Raw genomic sequence first — 15,916 nt, 5'->3', positions numbered from 1 at the left:
CCAATTATTGAGTTTTGATATCGATAACAAATTTGACTAACAGTGAGTATGTTAAATAACAGAGGTCCGTTTCCATTTCCTCGGCACAGGTGTCGTCGTTATCTTGGCACACACTAAAATAGTATTTAAGGTATATGGGTGACAACCGACGGTATATTTCAATATTAACGCTGAAAAATCTGTTGGCCACACTGACCGGATTCTGAAAAGGAATATCTTATATATTTTTGTGTAGCGTGAATATATTTCGAATAAAACGATCACAATGACTGCCTGGAGAGCTGCCGGAATTACGTAAGCATTGTATAAGTGCCTGCCGCACCAGCTGTGTTGAGGCAGCGTTATGTTGCAACTTAAACACATTTGCTGCCGGATTACATAACATAATTAATCCAAATATTGCCGATTGCAGCTACATCCAATACTCCAACATCGCCGCTCGCATTTTGCGCGAGTCCTTGAAGACGGGACTGCGTGCTGATGCCGCCAAGCGCGACGCGAGTCATGTGAAGTTCACTCCCTGGGCAAATGGCAAGCCAGCTCGTACGTATCAAACCATTTTGCGCGGCTATTGAGCTGCCAAATAGCAATCATTATATAAAGTTACTCCGGCAACTTATGGATAACTCGCGAGCTAAGGGGGCGCTATTATTAACAAGTTATTTGGAATGTTTCGAAGTCACTCACAAGTGGTTTCCAAACGATATTCAGCCTTAAGGTGTCGAAAAAGCACCGTTTCGAAGTGGCAATGTAAAAAATACTAAATAGTAAAGGGCTCAGTTGTGTTCCCACTTTTTCACTACGAAAATGTTGCCTATTTCTAGGCGTAATATCGCGCATCGAAACTGTTCCCATTTGATATCATTTATTTTGAATTCCGAATTGGATATATTTGCGAAAAACACAAAATAAATCTACAAATCCTGATCATCAACATTGGAGCGTTAATACCCATACACACAAAATCAAATTTCAAAAAGTTTCAACTCAAAATTATCGTAACTGTTTAGAAATAATTCAATTTTGGCAAACTGCTAACAAACTACATTCACCAAAACCATCCTTTCAAAACAAACCCTCCAAAGATTCATAGAAGCTCGATTTTTGTTTCATATTGCGTCATATTTGAATATATTTTTCAGATGAAAGGGCTTAAGTGTTCTGCCGTCAATTAAATAATTTAAAAACTGGCGTAAGTGCCTGCCGCGGCAGACAAAACCCAATTTATCCCAGCGTTCACATAAAACTCAACGAAAGTTTATGTATCTAACTTTGTTTCCAAAGTTTCTAACTACGCTTTCCGGCTGAACTGCATGCAAATGCGATGTGTTTATATATATTAATCAATATCCCAAAGTGTCCGCCCAAAAAGTTTACAACCGACCAACTATTAACTATTTCTTTGTGATGTAAAATTATTACCCAAAGCCAATGCTGATTATTGCCTTTTTTCCTGTCCGCAGAGCGTCAAACCCAGTCGGAATCCTAGATGCTTTTCAGTGGCCCCTCGAGAATGATTTGCAACAATTAAGATCCGCCAAAGCTGCAATGTTGTGAAATCTTCAAAAATAAATAAAATTAAATAAATGTAATTTATTTAAACAAGGTGGTTTTAATTGTTCTTAAGTGTGGCATTTATTGGGCGTTCCGCTGAGAGATCGCGACCGATGAAACGGATTTCTAGCAAAGATCAAAGATTCAAATATAGACTCAATAGAATAATATATATATATAAAAAACTATTGGTCAGGTTTACCAGAAGCGTGTGTCTCACGATAATTTTGTCAACGCATATTTGTATAGAATGATTTTATACACATAATGCTGAACCAATTGAATTGTTACTTATATTTTGCGCTTTAAATATACATATAGACATTATTTATGTTAATTATTATCCAGTTAGTTTATATTTTAATTTAAATATATATTTTTAAGGTAGAGTATTTTGGATTATCCTTCAAAAATTATCGATTTGCTACCACTAAGACCGATTAAATTGCTACCGAAGTGCTATTTTAATTGCAGCATTTGTGTGTTGATGATGTCGTGTACTGTTTTCTATGTCATCGGGTGCGACCTTTCAATGGTTGGCGAGATTGCATTTCCCATCTTAGATCATAAGTCCTTTAGAATGGCACTCTTTGCGTTTTTCAACTTATCGAGGCGTTTCAACAAATGGTTGTTTGACGTTTCAGCTTCCTCCAACTTCTCCAAGAGTTCCCGGTGCTGCGGAATACAATAAACCATTTATAAATTGCACATTTTGGTTGGCATTCCACAACTTACCTCGCGTTGCAGCTTGCGACGCTCCAATTTCAGCTCTGCCTCAGCCTTTTCGGCGGCTTCTGCGGTGCTTTTGTATCGGATTACTTGAGTTTCTGAGCGGGCTAAGCTCGACTGCAAGTTGGCGATTTCCTGTTCCGCCTTTTGCAGCTTATATTTATGGTCTGAAATGATTTTGTTTGTTTCCCCTGTCGGATAATATAAGAAAAAGGGCTCATAATATAGTACAAATATGTTGCAGCTCTATAGTGCCAAGCTGCCATAGTTATATACAATTTATTGTAAAAAACTGAAGATATATGTTTGTATGGAGATACACAACAGTGCGAGAGAATGTGGCCGATCAATACAATCGGAAATATAAATGATATAAATATATTGCTTCAAGCTTTGTTATCAAATAATAAAAACTACAAAATAATAATTCTGAAAATTGTTCAAGTTTGAGCAAGAATCTGTTAGTGTTTGTGCTGCCAAAGAGCTAGTTATAATAGGATAATCACTGGGTGCACTTTGCATGCTGAAAGTTTAGTTGGCATTAAGTAAGTATGGTACACGTACGTTGGGTCTCGTAATCATTCTCATCGCCGAAGGAACCTTGCGAAAGACTGCGGCGTCCGGAAATTCCATCACTTTTATACTCGTCAAGTTGTTCGTGAAGCTTTTGCACCTCCGCCAGCAGTCGCTGCTTTTCGTCACTGAACTTTTTAAGTCTTACGTCTGCAAAGAACATAAACCATTGAGAAGTTATCTGATCCAGGAGAATGCACGGGGATAATCACCTAAAGAACCCTGAACGGAGGCCAGCACCTTGGCATTCTCGACACTCACAAGAGCTCGCTTGGCATCGCTGCCATCGGCATTTTCAACTGCTACAATTAGAAGGCCCTGCTCGGCGATCAACGAGTCGCGCTCGTTTAACTGCCCTTGTACTAGCTTAAGCTCGAGATTGGCGCGATCCAGGTTGCGTTTGAGCGCATTGCAGTCACGCATCTTCTCCTTGAACTCGCGCTGTAATTGTGCATACGACTCTTCCATTATTTCGCATTTGTCCTTCAGAAGCTTGACTTCGTAGGCCTGCGAGGCACGATCGTTGTCCAACTGGGCGTTCGTTATCATTGCTTTTCGAAACCGCTCCTCAACATCCTGAAAGCAAAACACACCTTGAATCACATTGAAGTGCATGGATTGAATGTCAGCGCTCACCTTAAGCTCGTGCTTGAAGTCACGAAAACTTCTGCCCTCCTCCTCCACGGAGTCCTCACTGCTGCGGCGGGATGCTGATGCACGGGTCACGTTTAACAGTCCGCCGTAGGCGAGGCGCACGGGATGCACCGACAGGGTTTCGCTGCCCACTGCCGTGGAGTTCTGCATGTCGAACACCCGGTCGGCGGTGATCTCCTGCTCCTTCTGCTGCCGCTCCAGCTCCCTCATTCGAATCTCGCGGGCTTCGGCGCGCGCCTGTCGACGCGCAGCAAGTCGCGCTTCCGCCTGAAAAGAATCAGTTCAATTTCACTCAATTCAAGTAGTTTATATAGTTTCAATTATGTAGCCCATTTTAGCTTCAATGCGTGTCTGCATTCACCAAGGAAGATCAACATTTAATTACCTTTTAGATGTTATTTAACCCCGAAGTTTCATAAATGTAATGCCATGTTTTAGGATGTAAAATACACACCTCTTTCGTAATTTGATCCAGCGCATTATCTTCGGCATTGATTCGCATGTTGTTCCGTCGCCGACCTGTGGTGCTGATACTTTCCATTGAATCTGTGCTCAAGTTAACTATACTTTATATATTAATCGTAAGCGATCGCACGCTAAAAAGAAACCAATTGTTAATTTGAAGTCTATCAAAAATGCAGTAAATGTAGTAGTAAATGTTTGTACCCAAATAAAACAATAGCAAGGAACATTTTTGCGATTAAGACAATCAGTTTCAAAGGAAAGTCCTTTGAAGCCAGCACGTACTTATAAACAAATAAAGTTAAGAGATTCTAGGGAAAGCATTTCCAGTGCTGCTTCTTCAGTGTGCAAGTCAATGAAACTCTTTGTAATAGTAAACATTTTGGAATGTCCTAATTGATGATCGTGTGTGATATGATATGGATACCTTATCATCGGAATACACCGTGTTATCTAGCAGAGCCGACTCACTTATATAAAAACCGGTGTATATATAGTCCCATTGTCACCAAGCACACGAACATGCAGACAAAATGCGTATCAGAGGATGAAAATAAAGTAAACGTTTTTTTTGCATTGCTCTGCATAATGGTTTTTTTTTTTAACTTTTACAAATTCCTCATCGACACTTGGCAATTTGGGGACAGAGATGCAAGGAAAATAGTTTATCTCCTGTTTATAAATAGGAAGTTTCTGTCAGTCAGCCCCGGTAAATATGTTTTTATCCACTATTTATATTTGTAAAACAAAAAAACGTCTGCATTGCAGTTTTAATTTTAATGGGAGCGGCGTTACACACATCTGTTTTTCCTAGTTTTCACATATGTATCTTTCGTGGATAATGTGCACCACACGTCAAGTACTTTAGGTTGCGCCCCCCACTAGACTGCAAGTATTTACACAAAGGTGACAAAATCTATAAATTAATTAAACACACATACACATAAAAAGTTTTAAGAGACACCTTTAGCGAAAGAACAATCACAATTAATCATAATAGAGGTGGTCGAAAAATCGATCTATCGATAAAAGTATTAAGTGTTAGGTGCACCCGATGTGTTTTTTCCACCGGACACAGCCAACATATTTCTAAGCGATGTGTTTTATTGAGCTATTAAAAGACTACCATACATTTATTTACTATACAGAGCTTTACATTTTTTAGAACTGATTTTAAAATGCAGAAACAATATAATTGTGTGTTGTTGCAAGCGTTGACTGTAAAATGATGAAATACCCAAGTTGGCAGTGGGAAAAACGGCATCCAAGAAGTGACTGTGATGCGTGACATCACCACCAGTTATCGTCATCGATTGGCAATGTGTGCACACTACTTGCCATCCATGTGGCATCGTTGTGTTGTTGTTATTAATAAGCGGAGCAACAAAAGTCGAAATTTGGAAACATGTCCGAGCTAAATATGGAGCTAAAGAAACTCAGGGAGCTGGTAAGCAAATAGCTGATACTTTACGCCAACATTTTGACATGACATTGCCGGCTTTAAAGGAACTGAAGACCCAAGGCCTTGCCGCCAGAATACAAACTGCCAAAAATGGTGAGCAGTTGGACGTCGATCTTGTTCAACTTCAAATTGAAAATAAGAAGTTGAAGAACCGCTTGTTCATCCTGAAGAAGGTGAGTTTATGACCCTTGACGTGTTTAAGTTTCAAAAATGCATGTCATTTATTCCCTGCAGTCCATTGCTGAAGAATCAAATGCCGGCGGCGGCGCCGCGAAGCTCAAAGATTCCTCTTCGATCACTGAGCACCTGGAAAGTGTCTTTGGCCAGGCTATTGCATCAGCTTTTCCGGAATTCAGAGATACGCCTGTTATAATTGCTCCAGTAAATAGCACGTCTGCGAAATTTGGCGACTATCAGTGCAACAATGCCATGGGATTGTCCAAGAAACTGAAAGAAAAGGGCATTAGTAAAGCACCACGTGATATTGCAACCGAGTTAAAAGGACACTGCCCACCATCGCCACTCATAGAAAAGCTGGAAATTGCCGGAGCTGGTTTCGTGAATGTTTTCCTTAGCAAGTGGGTAGCACATTTACATAAAATCCATTACAAACTATACAAATGTTAATTTTTGCAGGGATTATGCAGCTTCAGCCTTGAGCAATCTGTTGCGTAATGGTGTCAGCCCGCCAGAAGTGAACAAAAGGCGAGTCCTGGTCGACTTTTCATCGCCCAACATTGCCAAACAGATGCATGTCGGACACTTGCGATCCACCATCATTGGCGAATCGTTATGCCGTCTCCTGGAGTTCCTGCAGCACGATGTGATCCGCATCAACCATCTTGGTGATTGGGGAACACAGTTTGGCATGCTGATTGCCCATTTGGAAGATCGTTTCCCCAACTACCTAAATGAAAGCCCTCCAATCAGTGATCTGCAATTGTTCTACAAGGAGTCTAAGAAGCGGTAAGACTTATAAGAAAACTAACTAATTACGATGTGCTCGAGGTAAATAATACTTCCCTGCAGATTCGATGAAGATGAGGAGTTCAAAAAGCGTGCCTACAGTCGAGTGGTTTCATTGCAGAAAGGTGTGCCAAATTCCATTAAAGCCTGGGAGCTAATTTGCAATGTGTCGCGTAAGGAGTTCCAAACGATCTACGAACGATTAGATATTAGTATCAAGGAACGCGGTGAATCGTTCTATCAATCACGTATGCTGTCCGTTGTGGAATACTTGCGAGGCAAGGGGCTGCTGGAAGCGGATGAGGGTCGTGAGATCATGTGGCCGGACGATACGAAAACTGGCATCCCTCTGACAATCGTGAAATCGGATGGTGGCTTTACCTATGACACCTCCGATATGGCAGCCATTCGTCATCGCGTGGAAGAGGAACTTTGCGACTGGATCATCTATGTGGTCGACTCCGGACAGAGCACGCATTTCAACACCATTTTCAAAGCAGCCGAACGATCAGCCATCCTGAATCCACTCACTCATCGTGTTGACCACGTACAGTTTGGCGTCGTTCTGGGCGAGGATGGCAAGAAGTTCAAGACTCGATCGGGTGATACGGTTAAGCTGGCCGATTTGCTGGACGAGGGAATGAAGCGATCACTGCTGCAATTGGAGAGTCGTGGCCGCGATAAGGTCCTCACTCCACAAGAACTGAAGGACGCCCAAGAGTCGCTGGCATACGGATGCATTAAGTATTCGGATTTATGTCACAACCGAATCAGTGACTATATATTTTCGTTTGATAAGATGCTGGAGGATCGCGGCAACACTGCGGTGTACTTACTCTACACCTACACACGTATATGCTCCATTGCACGAAACTGTGGCGAAGATTTCTCCAATCTGCCTGAAATACTGAAGAAGACCAACATTGTGTTGGCCCACGAAAAGGAATGGAAACTAGCAAAGACTCTTTTGAAACTCCACGACATACTCATCAAGTGCTCAAGGGAACTCTTCCTGCACTTCTTGTGCGAGTTCTGCTTCGAGGTATGCACCGTGTTTACCGAATTCTATGACTCTTGCTATTGTATTGAAAAGAACAAACAAGGCGATATTATCGCGGTAAATCATAGCCGAATTCTCCTGTGCGAGGCAACTGCGGCTGTGTTGCGCCAATGCTTTTATATATTAGGCCTTAAACCAGTTTCGAAAATGTAAAAAGTTCTACTACTGACATCATATATACACAAATAAAATGAAAAATTTATAAAAGATAAATTATATAACTTGAAATAATTTGAGAGTTTTATTTTGGCTTTTTTTAATTCGGTTTTATCTTAAAATTTACAATAATTTGAATATACGAAAAGCTAAAAAGCGCTAAAATGTTTTATTGTTATCATCTATCGAAATATTTCTAATTAAAAGAAATTATTGAAATATTTTATTTATACACTATTTTTAGTATTATTTATCACTAAGTAAAACTAAAATATTTTTCGTTCTCAAAGTTTTGAAGTTTAAAAGATTTGCTTATCGATAACAAAAGCTGGTATAAACAGGTAAAATAATTCTATCTTTATCGTCAAATTTAAGTGGAACGTAATGCGTTTTTAATTATAAAAGTTCTAAAAATGTTCTAAAAAATCGAAAAACATAGTGGGGAAAACTGGTTTCCAATAAGAAACTCTATCCAATTGGATCACTCGATAACACCTGTTAGCCAAACGTATTTATTGTGATTTAAAAATTTATTATGATTTAAAAATCAACAAAACATAAATAAAAGAGATAAAGTACGCGAAATTCGTTGCTCTTTACAAAGTTGTATTACATTACTCAAAACATAAACTATATTAAGATATTATGAACAAATAACGTGTAGCAGTGAGATCGTGCGATATAAATATCGAGTTGAAAGATAAATGAGGTATCGATGTTTTTTCACTCCACGCAATTGCATATTTGCCGTATATATCGGCATTAATTGTATAACTTTCACACCTCTACTTTGTCTTGCAGTCAGTATTTAGTCAAACAAAAAAAAATAAACTACATTTGTTAGAGCTTGATAAGAGCTCAGTTTGTCTTCAGTGTGTGTGCCCGTCAAGCAACAAATCGACGTGTTTTTTTCGAGTATGATTGTACATAACATAAATCTTTTTTAAATTGCAGTAAGCATACGGGCTCCAAATATCTTTGAATTCATTGTGAAAAAATGTTAAGTGCGAAAGTGCGTGTGTGTGTACGCTTGCAAATGAAATATATACATACAATTCATATTTATTTGATGTAAAAGCATCCGATTAATTTACAGTTTATCTAATTATGTTCTTGTTTATGTGGCATATTGCGGCACTGCAAGTGTGCGCGCTCATGTGTGTGTGTGTGTGCGAGAGCTGCTGTGTGTGTGTGTGTGAATTGGGAAGTACCGCTACACAATTGGATGTATATACACCGAATTTCGCCAGTTTCCTGGCATTGTCCCATTGTTATCAGGCGCAAAACAGTGACATTTAAATTCGATTTTCAATTTTCATGCATATAGCTCATCAGGGGGGAGGGGGAAAACAAGAGCCAAATCGCTGTACATGTATTAGTCAGTGACTAATTGTTCAAAGCGCAACTCAACATGGCTGACTTTTTCTGTGGTGAGCAGCGATTTTTGATGATAATGCTGCCTCTTTTCTTTTCAAACTCTCTCGCGGGTCTCAATTCGCTCTCGCTCTCTCCAGCGCTCTCTCTTTCTCTCTCTCCCTCGCTCACCTCAAATAAAATAAAGTGCTGGTAATTTTCCCGTCGACACGGCAAGTGCAAATACGAAAGAAATCGTAAAAAAAAAATACCGATACAAAGGATTAATCGTAGGAAATAAATTCGTCTATATATTTTGTAGCACAAAAGCAATTGGCCATACAATAAGATATTCGGTGTTTTTTTTTTAAGGGCGTTTACATCCATATGTACATATGTACACATATAGGCCTTTATCTTTCATTTTTTCATCCGGTGACGCTGTCACTTTCTATCAACAATAAAATAACGCCCACAATTGGATTTTTCCTCATTCTTGCCGCACCAGTGCTCCATTAGTCCATTATTATATGTTTCTCCAAAATCTTTTGTCTTTCGTGCAGCTAAAACGTTCCAATGGAAACCGAATCTTGAACAACAAACCGACTTAAATCGAACACAATTAAACAAAACAACAAAACCCTCGAAACAAATCAAACAACAAATTGTTACAAATTGTGCAATTCAAGAAAACATAGTATAGGCTTTGTTTTCGCAGAGATACATTTACGTTGTTAAAGGTCTGCCAATAACTAGACCTCACTGTAGTAGTCAAGATGACGCAACCACTGCCCATCCGCTTTCAGGAGCATTTACAGGTGAGTAATGTTAAATATTTTGGATTTACCATCATTGCATATCTACGTACAACCCATCAATATGCCACGATTACCTTCGATTATATCCGATCCATGAGCTTCCCTACATTCTTGGGGAAATTTTACGGTTTCCAGCGCTAATTTAACATGTAAACATAAGAAATGGGGGCTTAAGCCGAGTTCCTACTGTGCTTTACCCTCTCTTCAAGTCTGTATATATAATATTCCATAGCTTCCATTAGTGGCCACTGTATTTTCTATAGAACTAGTTGGAATTCAAGCATTTATCTAAACTTGAGCGAATTCCAAATGTCTAATAGTAAATGTAGGTCAATCTAGGGCAGTTAAATAATGAATGAATCCGACTTACAAAGTCGCTTCTGGTTGTGCCATGCTATGTAATGAGTGCGTATGATATGATTTTCGATTTATTAACTAACACACATTTTCAATCTCCACTTTGCACAGCTCACAAATGTCGGGATCAACGCCAATTCATTTTCATTCAGCACGCTCACGATGGAATCGGATAAGTTTATTTGCGTGCGGGAGAAGGTGAATGATACCGCCCAAGTGGTCATCATTGACATGAACGATGCCACCAATCCCACGCGGCGTCCCATCTCAGCGGATTCGGCTATCATGAATCCCGCTAGCAAGGTCATTGCGCTCAAAGGTAACTCAAACCGATGGTTCAGTCGATCAAAATTAAATTAGGGTATGCTGTTTTGAATTTTTAAATAGAAATTAATTTAATTAGAAAGGATTTTGCACTGATTTTCGATCGACTGGGAGAATGCATTTTCGAATATGAATAATTTTAGAATGTTTCTTTTAGCGCAAAAGACGCTGCAGATCTTCAACATTGAGATGAAGTCAAAGATGAAGGCGCATACCATGAACGAGGATGTGGTGTTCTGGAAGTGGATCTCCCTCAATACGCTAGCTCTGGTCACAGAAACGAGTGTGTTCCATTGGTCCATGGAGGGCGATTCGATGCCGCAGAAGATGTTTGACCGGCATTCATCGCTGAACGGATGTCAAATCATCAACTACCGCTGCAATGCCTCCCAGCAGTGGCTACTCCTGGTCGGCATTTCGGCTCTGCCGAGTCGCGTTGCCGGTGCCATGCAGTTGTATTCGGTGGAGCGCAAGGTCTCCCAGGCTATCGAGGGGCACGCGGCCAGTTTTGCCACGTTCAAAATCGAAGCTAACAAGGAACCGACAACGCTGTTCTGCTTTGCAGTGCGCACGGCCACTGGGGGCAAGCTTCATATCATCGAAGTTGGTGCTCCGCCGAACGGCAATCAGCCGTTTGCCAAGAAGGCTGTCGATGTCTTCTTTCCGCCGGAAGCACAAAATGATTTCCCTGTGGCAATGCAAGTCTCTGCCAAGTACGACACCATCTACTTGATAACCAAGTATGGATACATACATCTGTATGATATGGAGACAGCCACGTGCATATACATGAATCGTATATCGGCCGATACGATCTTTGTTACCGCACCGCATGAGGCAAGTGGCGGCATCATTGGCGTCAATCGCAAGGGACAGGTCCTCTCCGTTACCGTCGATGAGGAGCAGATCATTCCCTACATCAACACCGTGCTGCAGAATCCCGATTTGGCCCTTCGCATGGCTGTGCGCAACAATTTGGCCGGCGCCGAAGATCTCTTTGTGCGAAAGTTCAACAAACTATTTACGGCCGGCCAGTATGCCGAGGCGGCTAAAGTTGCCGCCCTGGCACCCAAGGCCATACTGCGGACGCCACAGACGATCCAGCGTTTCCAACAGGTGCAGACACCAGCTGGCTCCACGACTCCGCCGCTGCTGCAATACTTTGGCATTCTGCTGGACCAGGGCAAGCTGAACAAGTTCGAGTCTCTGGAGCTGTGTCGACCAGTCTTGCTGCAGGGCAAGAAGCAGCTGTGCGAGAAGTGGCTGAAGGAGGAGAAGCTTGAGTGCAGCGAGGAGTTGGGTGATCTGGTCAAGGCCTCCGATCTTACCCTTGCCCTGTCCATCTATCTACGCGCAAATGTACCCAACAAGGTGATCCAATGCTTTGCTGAGACCGGACAGTTCCAGAAGATTGTTCTCTACGCCAAGAAAGTCAACTATACGCCCGATTACGTATTCCTGCTGCGCTCCGTGATGCGAAGCAATCCGGAGCAGGGAGCTGGTTTCGCCTCCATGCTGGTGGCCGAGGAAGAGCCACTGGCGGACATCAATCAGATTGTGGACATCTTCATGGAGCACTCCATGGTGCAGCAGTGCACTGCGTTCCTGCTGGACGCCCTCAAGCATAACCGACCCGCTGAGGGCGCCCTCCAGACGCGCCTGCTGGAAATGAATCTGATGTCCGCTCCGCAGGTGGCCGACGCCATCCTGGGCAACGCTATGTTCACCCACTACGATCGGGCCCACATTGCCCAGCTATGCGAGAAGGCAGGACTGCTCCAGCGCGCCCTTGAGCACTACACGGATCTGTATGACATTAAGCGGGCCGTGGTGCACACGCACATGCTGAATGCCGAATGGCTGGTCAGTTTCTTTGGCACTCTGTCGGTGGAGGACTCGCTGGAATGTCTGAAGGCAATGCTTACGGCAAATTTGCGTCAGAACTTGCAGATCTGTGTGCAGATTGCCACCAAGTACCATGAACAGCTGACCAACAAGGCACTCATTGACCTGTTCGAAGGTTTCAAGAGCTACGACGGACTGTTCTACTTCCTGAGCAGCATTGTCAACTTCTCACAGGATCCCGAAGTGCACTTCAAATACATTCAGGCGGCCTGCAAGACTAATCAGATCAAGGAGGTGGAGCGCATTTGCCGCGAATCAAACTGCTACAATCCGGAGCGGGTGAAGAACTTCCTGAAGGAGGCCAAGCTGACGGATCAGCTACCTTTAATTATTGTTTGTGATCGTTTCGATTTCGTGCACGACTTGGTGCTTTACCTGTATCGTAACAATCTGCAAAAGTACATCGAGATTTATGTGCAGAAGGTGAACCCATCCCGCTTGCCTGTTGTAGTGGGTGGCCTTCTTGATGTTGACTGCAGTGAGGACATAATCAAAAATCTAATTCTCGTTGTCAAGGGACAATTCTCCACCGACGAGCTCGTCGAGGAAGTCGAGAAACGCAACCGCCTCAAGCTCCTCCTTCCCTGGCTGGAGTCCCGAGTTCACGAGGGCTGCGTCGAGCCAGCCACCCATAATGCCTTGGCCAAGATCTACATTGACTCGAACAACAACCCCGAGAGATATCTTAAGGAGAATCAGTACTACGATAGCCGTGTGGTCGGTCGCTACTGCGAGAAGCGGGATCCCCATTTGGCGTGTGTTGCCTACGAGCGTGGATTGTGCGATCGCGAGCTGATTGCCGTTTGCAATGAGAACTCACTGTTCAAGAGCGAAGCACGCTATTTGGTTGGTCGTCGCGACGCCGAACTGTGGGCCGAGGTCCTTTCGGAGAGCAATCCCTACAAGCGCCAGTTGATCGATCAGGTGGTGCAGACGGCTTTGTCCGAGACCCAGGATCCCGATGACATCTCGGTGACGGTCAAGGCATTCATGACCGCCGATTTGCCCAATGAGCTGATTGAACTTCTGGAGAAGATTATTCTGGACTCGTCCGTCTTTAGCGATCATCGCAATCTGCAGAACTTGCTTATTCTCACAGCCATCAAGGCCGATCGCACCCGAGTCATGGACTACATCAACAGGCTGGAGAACTACGATGCTCCCGATATCGCGAACATTGCGATCAGTAATCAGTTGTACGAAGAAGCCTTCGCCATCTTCAAGAAGTTCGATGTGAACACATCGGCCATTCAGGTGCTCATCGATCAAGTGAACAACCTGGAGCGGGCCAACGAGTTCGCCGAGCGGTGCAATGAGCCGGCCGTTTGGTCGCAGCTGGCCAAGGCCCAACTGCAGCAGGGTTTGGTCAAGGAGGCTATCGATTCGTACATCAAGGCTGATGATCCTAGCGCCTACGTCGATGTCGTCGATGTGGCCAGCAAGGTGGAGTCGTGGGATGACCTCGTTCGCTATCTGCAAATGGCGCGCAAGAAGGCACGCGAATCTTACATCGAGAGCGAACTGATCTATGCGTATGCTCGCACTGGACGTCTGGCCGATCTGGAGGAGTTCATTTCGGGTCCCAACCATGCCGACATCCAGAAGATTGGCAACCGTTGCTTCAGCGACGGCATGTACGATGCAGCGAAGCTCCTGTACAACAATGTAAGCAACTTTGCACGCCTGGCCATTACTTTGGTATACCTGAAGGAGTTCCAAGGGGCTGTGGACTCGGCGCGGAAAGCCAACTCAACGCGCACATGGAAGGAGGTGTGTTTCGCCTGCGTGGACGCCGAGGAGTTTAGGCTAGCCCAGATGTGTGGCCTGCACATTGTGGTGCATGCCGATGAGCTGGAGGATCTGATTAATTACTATCAGAACCGGGGATACTTCGATGAATTGATTGCGCTACTCGAGTCGGCTTTGGGACTGGAACGTGCGCACATGGGAATGTTCACCGAATTAGCTATACTTTATTCTAAATTCAAACCTTCCAAAATGCGAGAACACTTGGAGCTGTTCTGGTCTCGCGTTAACATTCCAAAAGTTCTGCGTGCCGCTGAATCGGCTCACTTGTGGTCGGAGCTGGTATTCCTGTATGACAAGTATGAGGAGTACGATAACGCTGTACTGGCCATGATGGCCCATCCCACGGAGGCGTGGCGTGAGGGTCACTTTAAGGACATCATCACCAAGGTGGCCAACATTGAGCTGTACTACAAGGCCATTGAATTCTATTTGGATTTCAAGCCGCTGTTGTTGAACGACATGCTCCTCGTGCTGGCACCCAGAATGGATCACACTCGTGCTGTTAGTTACTTCTCCAAGACCGGCTATTTGCCACTCGTCAAGCCTTATCTGCGTTCAGTCCAATCTCTCAATAACAAGGCAATCAACGAAGCCCTGAACGGACTCCTTATCGACGAGGAGGACTACCAGGGTCTGCGCAACTCGATCGATGGATTTGACAACTTTGACAACATTGCGTTGGCACAGAAACTCGAAAAGCACGAACTTACCGAATTCCGTAGGATTGCCGCCTACTTGTACAAGGGTAAGTTAACCACTTGCTGCTTATTTGCACTTGAAACTGATCAAAATGTTCATTTGTATCTCAGGAAATAACCGCTGGAAACAGAGTGTTGAGCTCTGCAAAAAGGACAAACTCTACAAGGATGCTATGGAGTACGCCGCCGAATCTTGCAAGCAAGATATTGCCGAGGAGCTGTTGGGTTGGTTCCTAGAACGTGACGCATACGATTGTTTTGCAGCTTGTCTTTATCAGGTGCGTCGACGAATAATGAATGATAATTAAGTTAACACAACAGCAGTGCTCTTTTATTAATATATTTGTATGAATTTCCAGTGCTACGACTTGCTGCGCCCTGATGTCATTTTGGAGTTGGCCTGGAAACATAAAATCGTTGACTTTGCCATGCCCTATTTAATTCAGGTACATCCATTTCATCCATTTGCTTAGCTTCTGATGGCATATTAATTTGGTGTCGATTTTCCAGGTTCTGCGGGAATACACAACAAAGGTGGACAAACTGGAGTTAAACGAAGCTCAGCGCGAGAAGGAGGACGATTCCACTGAGCACAAAAACATTATTCAAATGGAGCCACAACTGATGATCACCGCTGGCCCAGCAATGGGAATACCTCCACAATATGCACAGAATTATCCACCCGGTGCAGCAACGGTAACGGCGGCAGCAGGACGCAACATGGGCTATCCCTACTTGTAGGACTTGCACCCGATGATGAATGCATCAAAACAACTTTAAAAAACAAATGTATCAGCATTAAAGGAATACCAATAAAATAAGAAAAATAATCTATTAATTGCATGTGCGCCAAAAATTACCAAAACGAAAGAACACAGTAAACATAACTTCGAACATCATTAAATTAAAGCAATGCAATTAACAATCCAATTTTTGGTTTGTTTGTAGACAGTTAAAAATTGATTATATGTTTTGATAATTACAGCACTCTTTATTCAAATATAACAGAATATATTACTTTTTATCATAATTAACT

The 15,916-nt window shown here is 43.1% G+C and overlaps 4 protein-coding genes across 6 annotated transcripts; 3 read left to right on the top strand and 1 right to left on the bottom strand.

Moving 5' to 3' along the window:
* The first annotated feature begins 136 nt into the window (after positions 1 to 136).
* On the top strand, positions 137 to 1,602 carry LOC6524894 (protein stunted). Of its 2 annotated transcripts, XM_015190436.2 has the most exons (4): positions 137 to 294; positions 413 to 543; positions 1,143 to 1,192; positions 1,464 to 1,602. In XM_015190436.2, the coding sequence occupies exons 1-3, from the start codon at positions 266 to 268 to the stop codon at positions 1,154 to 1,156; spliced, it is 174 nt and encodes a 57-aa protein (XP_015045922.1). In that variant the 5' UTR covers positions 137 to 265; the 3' UTR covers positions 1,157 to 1,192; positions 1,464 to 1,602. The 2 variants fall into 2 exon arrangements, with proteins under 2 accessions (XP_015045922.1, XP_002100734.1); XM_002100698.3 differs by lacking the exon at positions 1,143 to 1,192 and having other exon boundaries at positions 138 to 294.
* A 223-nt stretch (positions 1,603 to 1,825) lies between these two features.
* Positions 1,826 to 4,989, bottom strand: LOC6524893 (leucine-rich repeat flightless-interacting protein 2). The gene is made up of 7 exons (XM_002100697.4): positions 4,914 to 4,989; positions 3,965 to 4,106; positions 3,493 to 3,777; positions 3,069 to 3,432; positions 2,848 to 3,006; positions 2,290 to 2,474; positions 1,826 to 2,229 (listed from the first exon to the last, which is right to left on the bottom strand). Exons 2-7 carry the CDS (start codon positions 4,049 to 4,051, stop codon positions 2,119 to 2,121), a joined length of 1,191 nt encoding a protein of 396 aa, XP_002100733.1. The 5' UTR covers positions 4,052 to 4,106; positions 4,914 to 4,989; the 3' UTR covers positions 1,826 to 2,118.
* Positions 4,990 to 5,261: 272 nt separating this feature from the next.
* On the top strand, positions 5,262 to 7,660 carry LOC6524892 (probable arginine--tRNA ligase, cytoplasmic). The gene is made up of 5 exons (XM_002100696.3): positions 5,262 to 5,419; positions 5,479 to 5,607; positions 5,669 to 6,012; positions 6,071 to 6,400; positions 6,464 to 7,660. Exons 1-5 carry the CDS (start codon positions 5,378 to 5,380, stop codon positions 7,611 to 7,613), a joined length of 1,995 nt encoding a protein of 664 aa, XP_002100732.1. The 5' UTR covers positions 5,262 to 5,377; the 3' UTR covers positions 7,614 to 7,660.
* Positions 7,661 to 8,373: 713 nt separating this feature from the next.
* On the top strand, positions 8,374 to 15,910 carry LOC6524891 (clathrin heavy chain). Of its 2 annotated transcripts, none has more exons than XM_015190434.2 (7): positions 8,374 to 8,531; positions 9,533 to 9,787; positions 10,256 to 10,463; positions 10,626 to 14,927; positions 14,992 to 15,158; positions 15,240 to 15,326; positions 15,391 to 15,910. In XM_015190434.2, the coding sequence occupies exons 2-7, from the start codon at positions 9,746 to 9,748 to the stop codon at positions 15,619 to 15,621; spliced, it is 5,037 nt and encodes a 1,678-aa protein (XP_015045920.1). In that variant the 5' UTR covers positions 8,374 to 8,531; positions 9,533 to 9,745; the 3' UTR covers positions 15,622 to 15,910. The 2 variants fall into 2 exon arrangements, with proteins under 2 accessions (XP_015045920.1, XP_015045921.1); XM_015190435.2 differs by having other exon boundaries at positions 8,386 to 8,569.
* The last annotated feature ends 6 nt before the right edge of the window (positions 15,911 to 15,916 follow it).

Source organism: Drosophila yakuba, chromosome X (genome assembly GCF_016746365.2).
Source record: "Drosophila yakuba strain Tai18E2 chromosome X, Prin_Dyak_Tai18E2_2.1, whole genome shotgun sequence".
In the NCBI taxonomy this organism is placed as follows: Eukaryota; Metazoa; Arthropoda; class Insecta; order Diptera; family Drosophilidae; genus Drosophila; species Drosophila yakuba.
The sequence above is the reverse complement of the archived record's forward strand: the minus strand, read 5'-3'. Positions and strand labels throughout refer to the sequence as shown.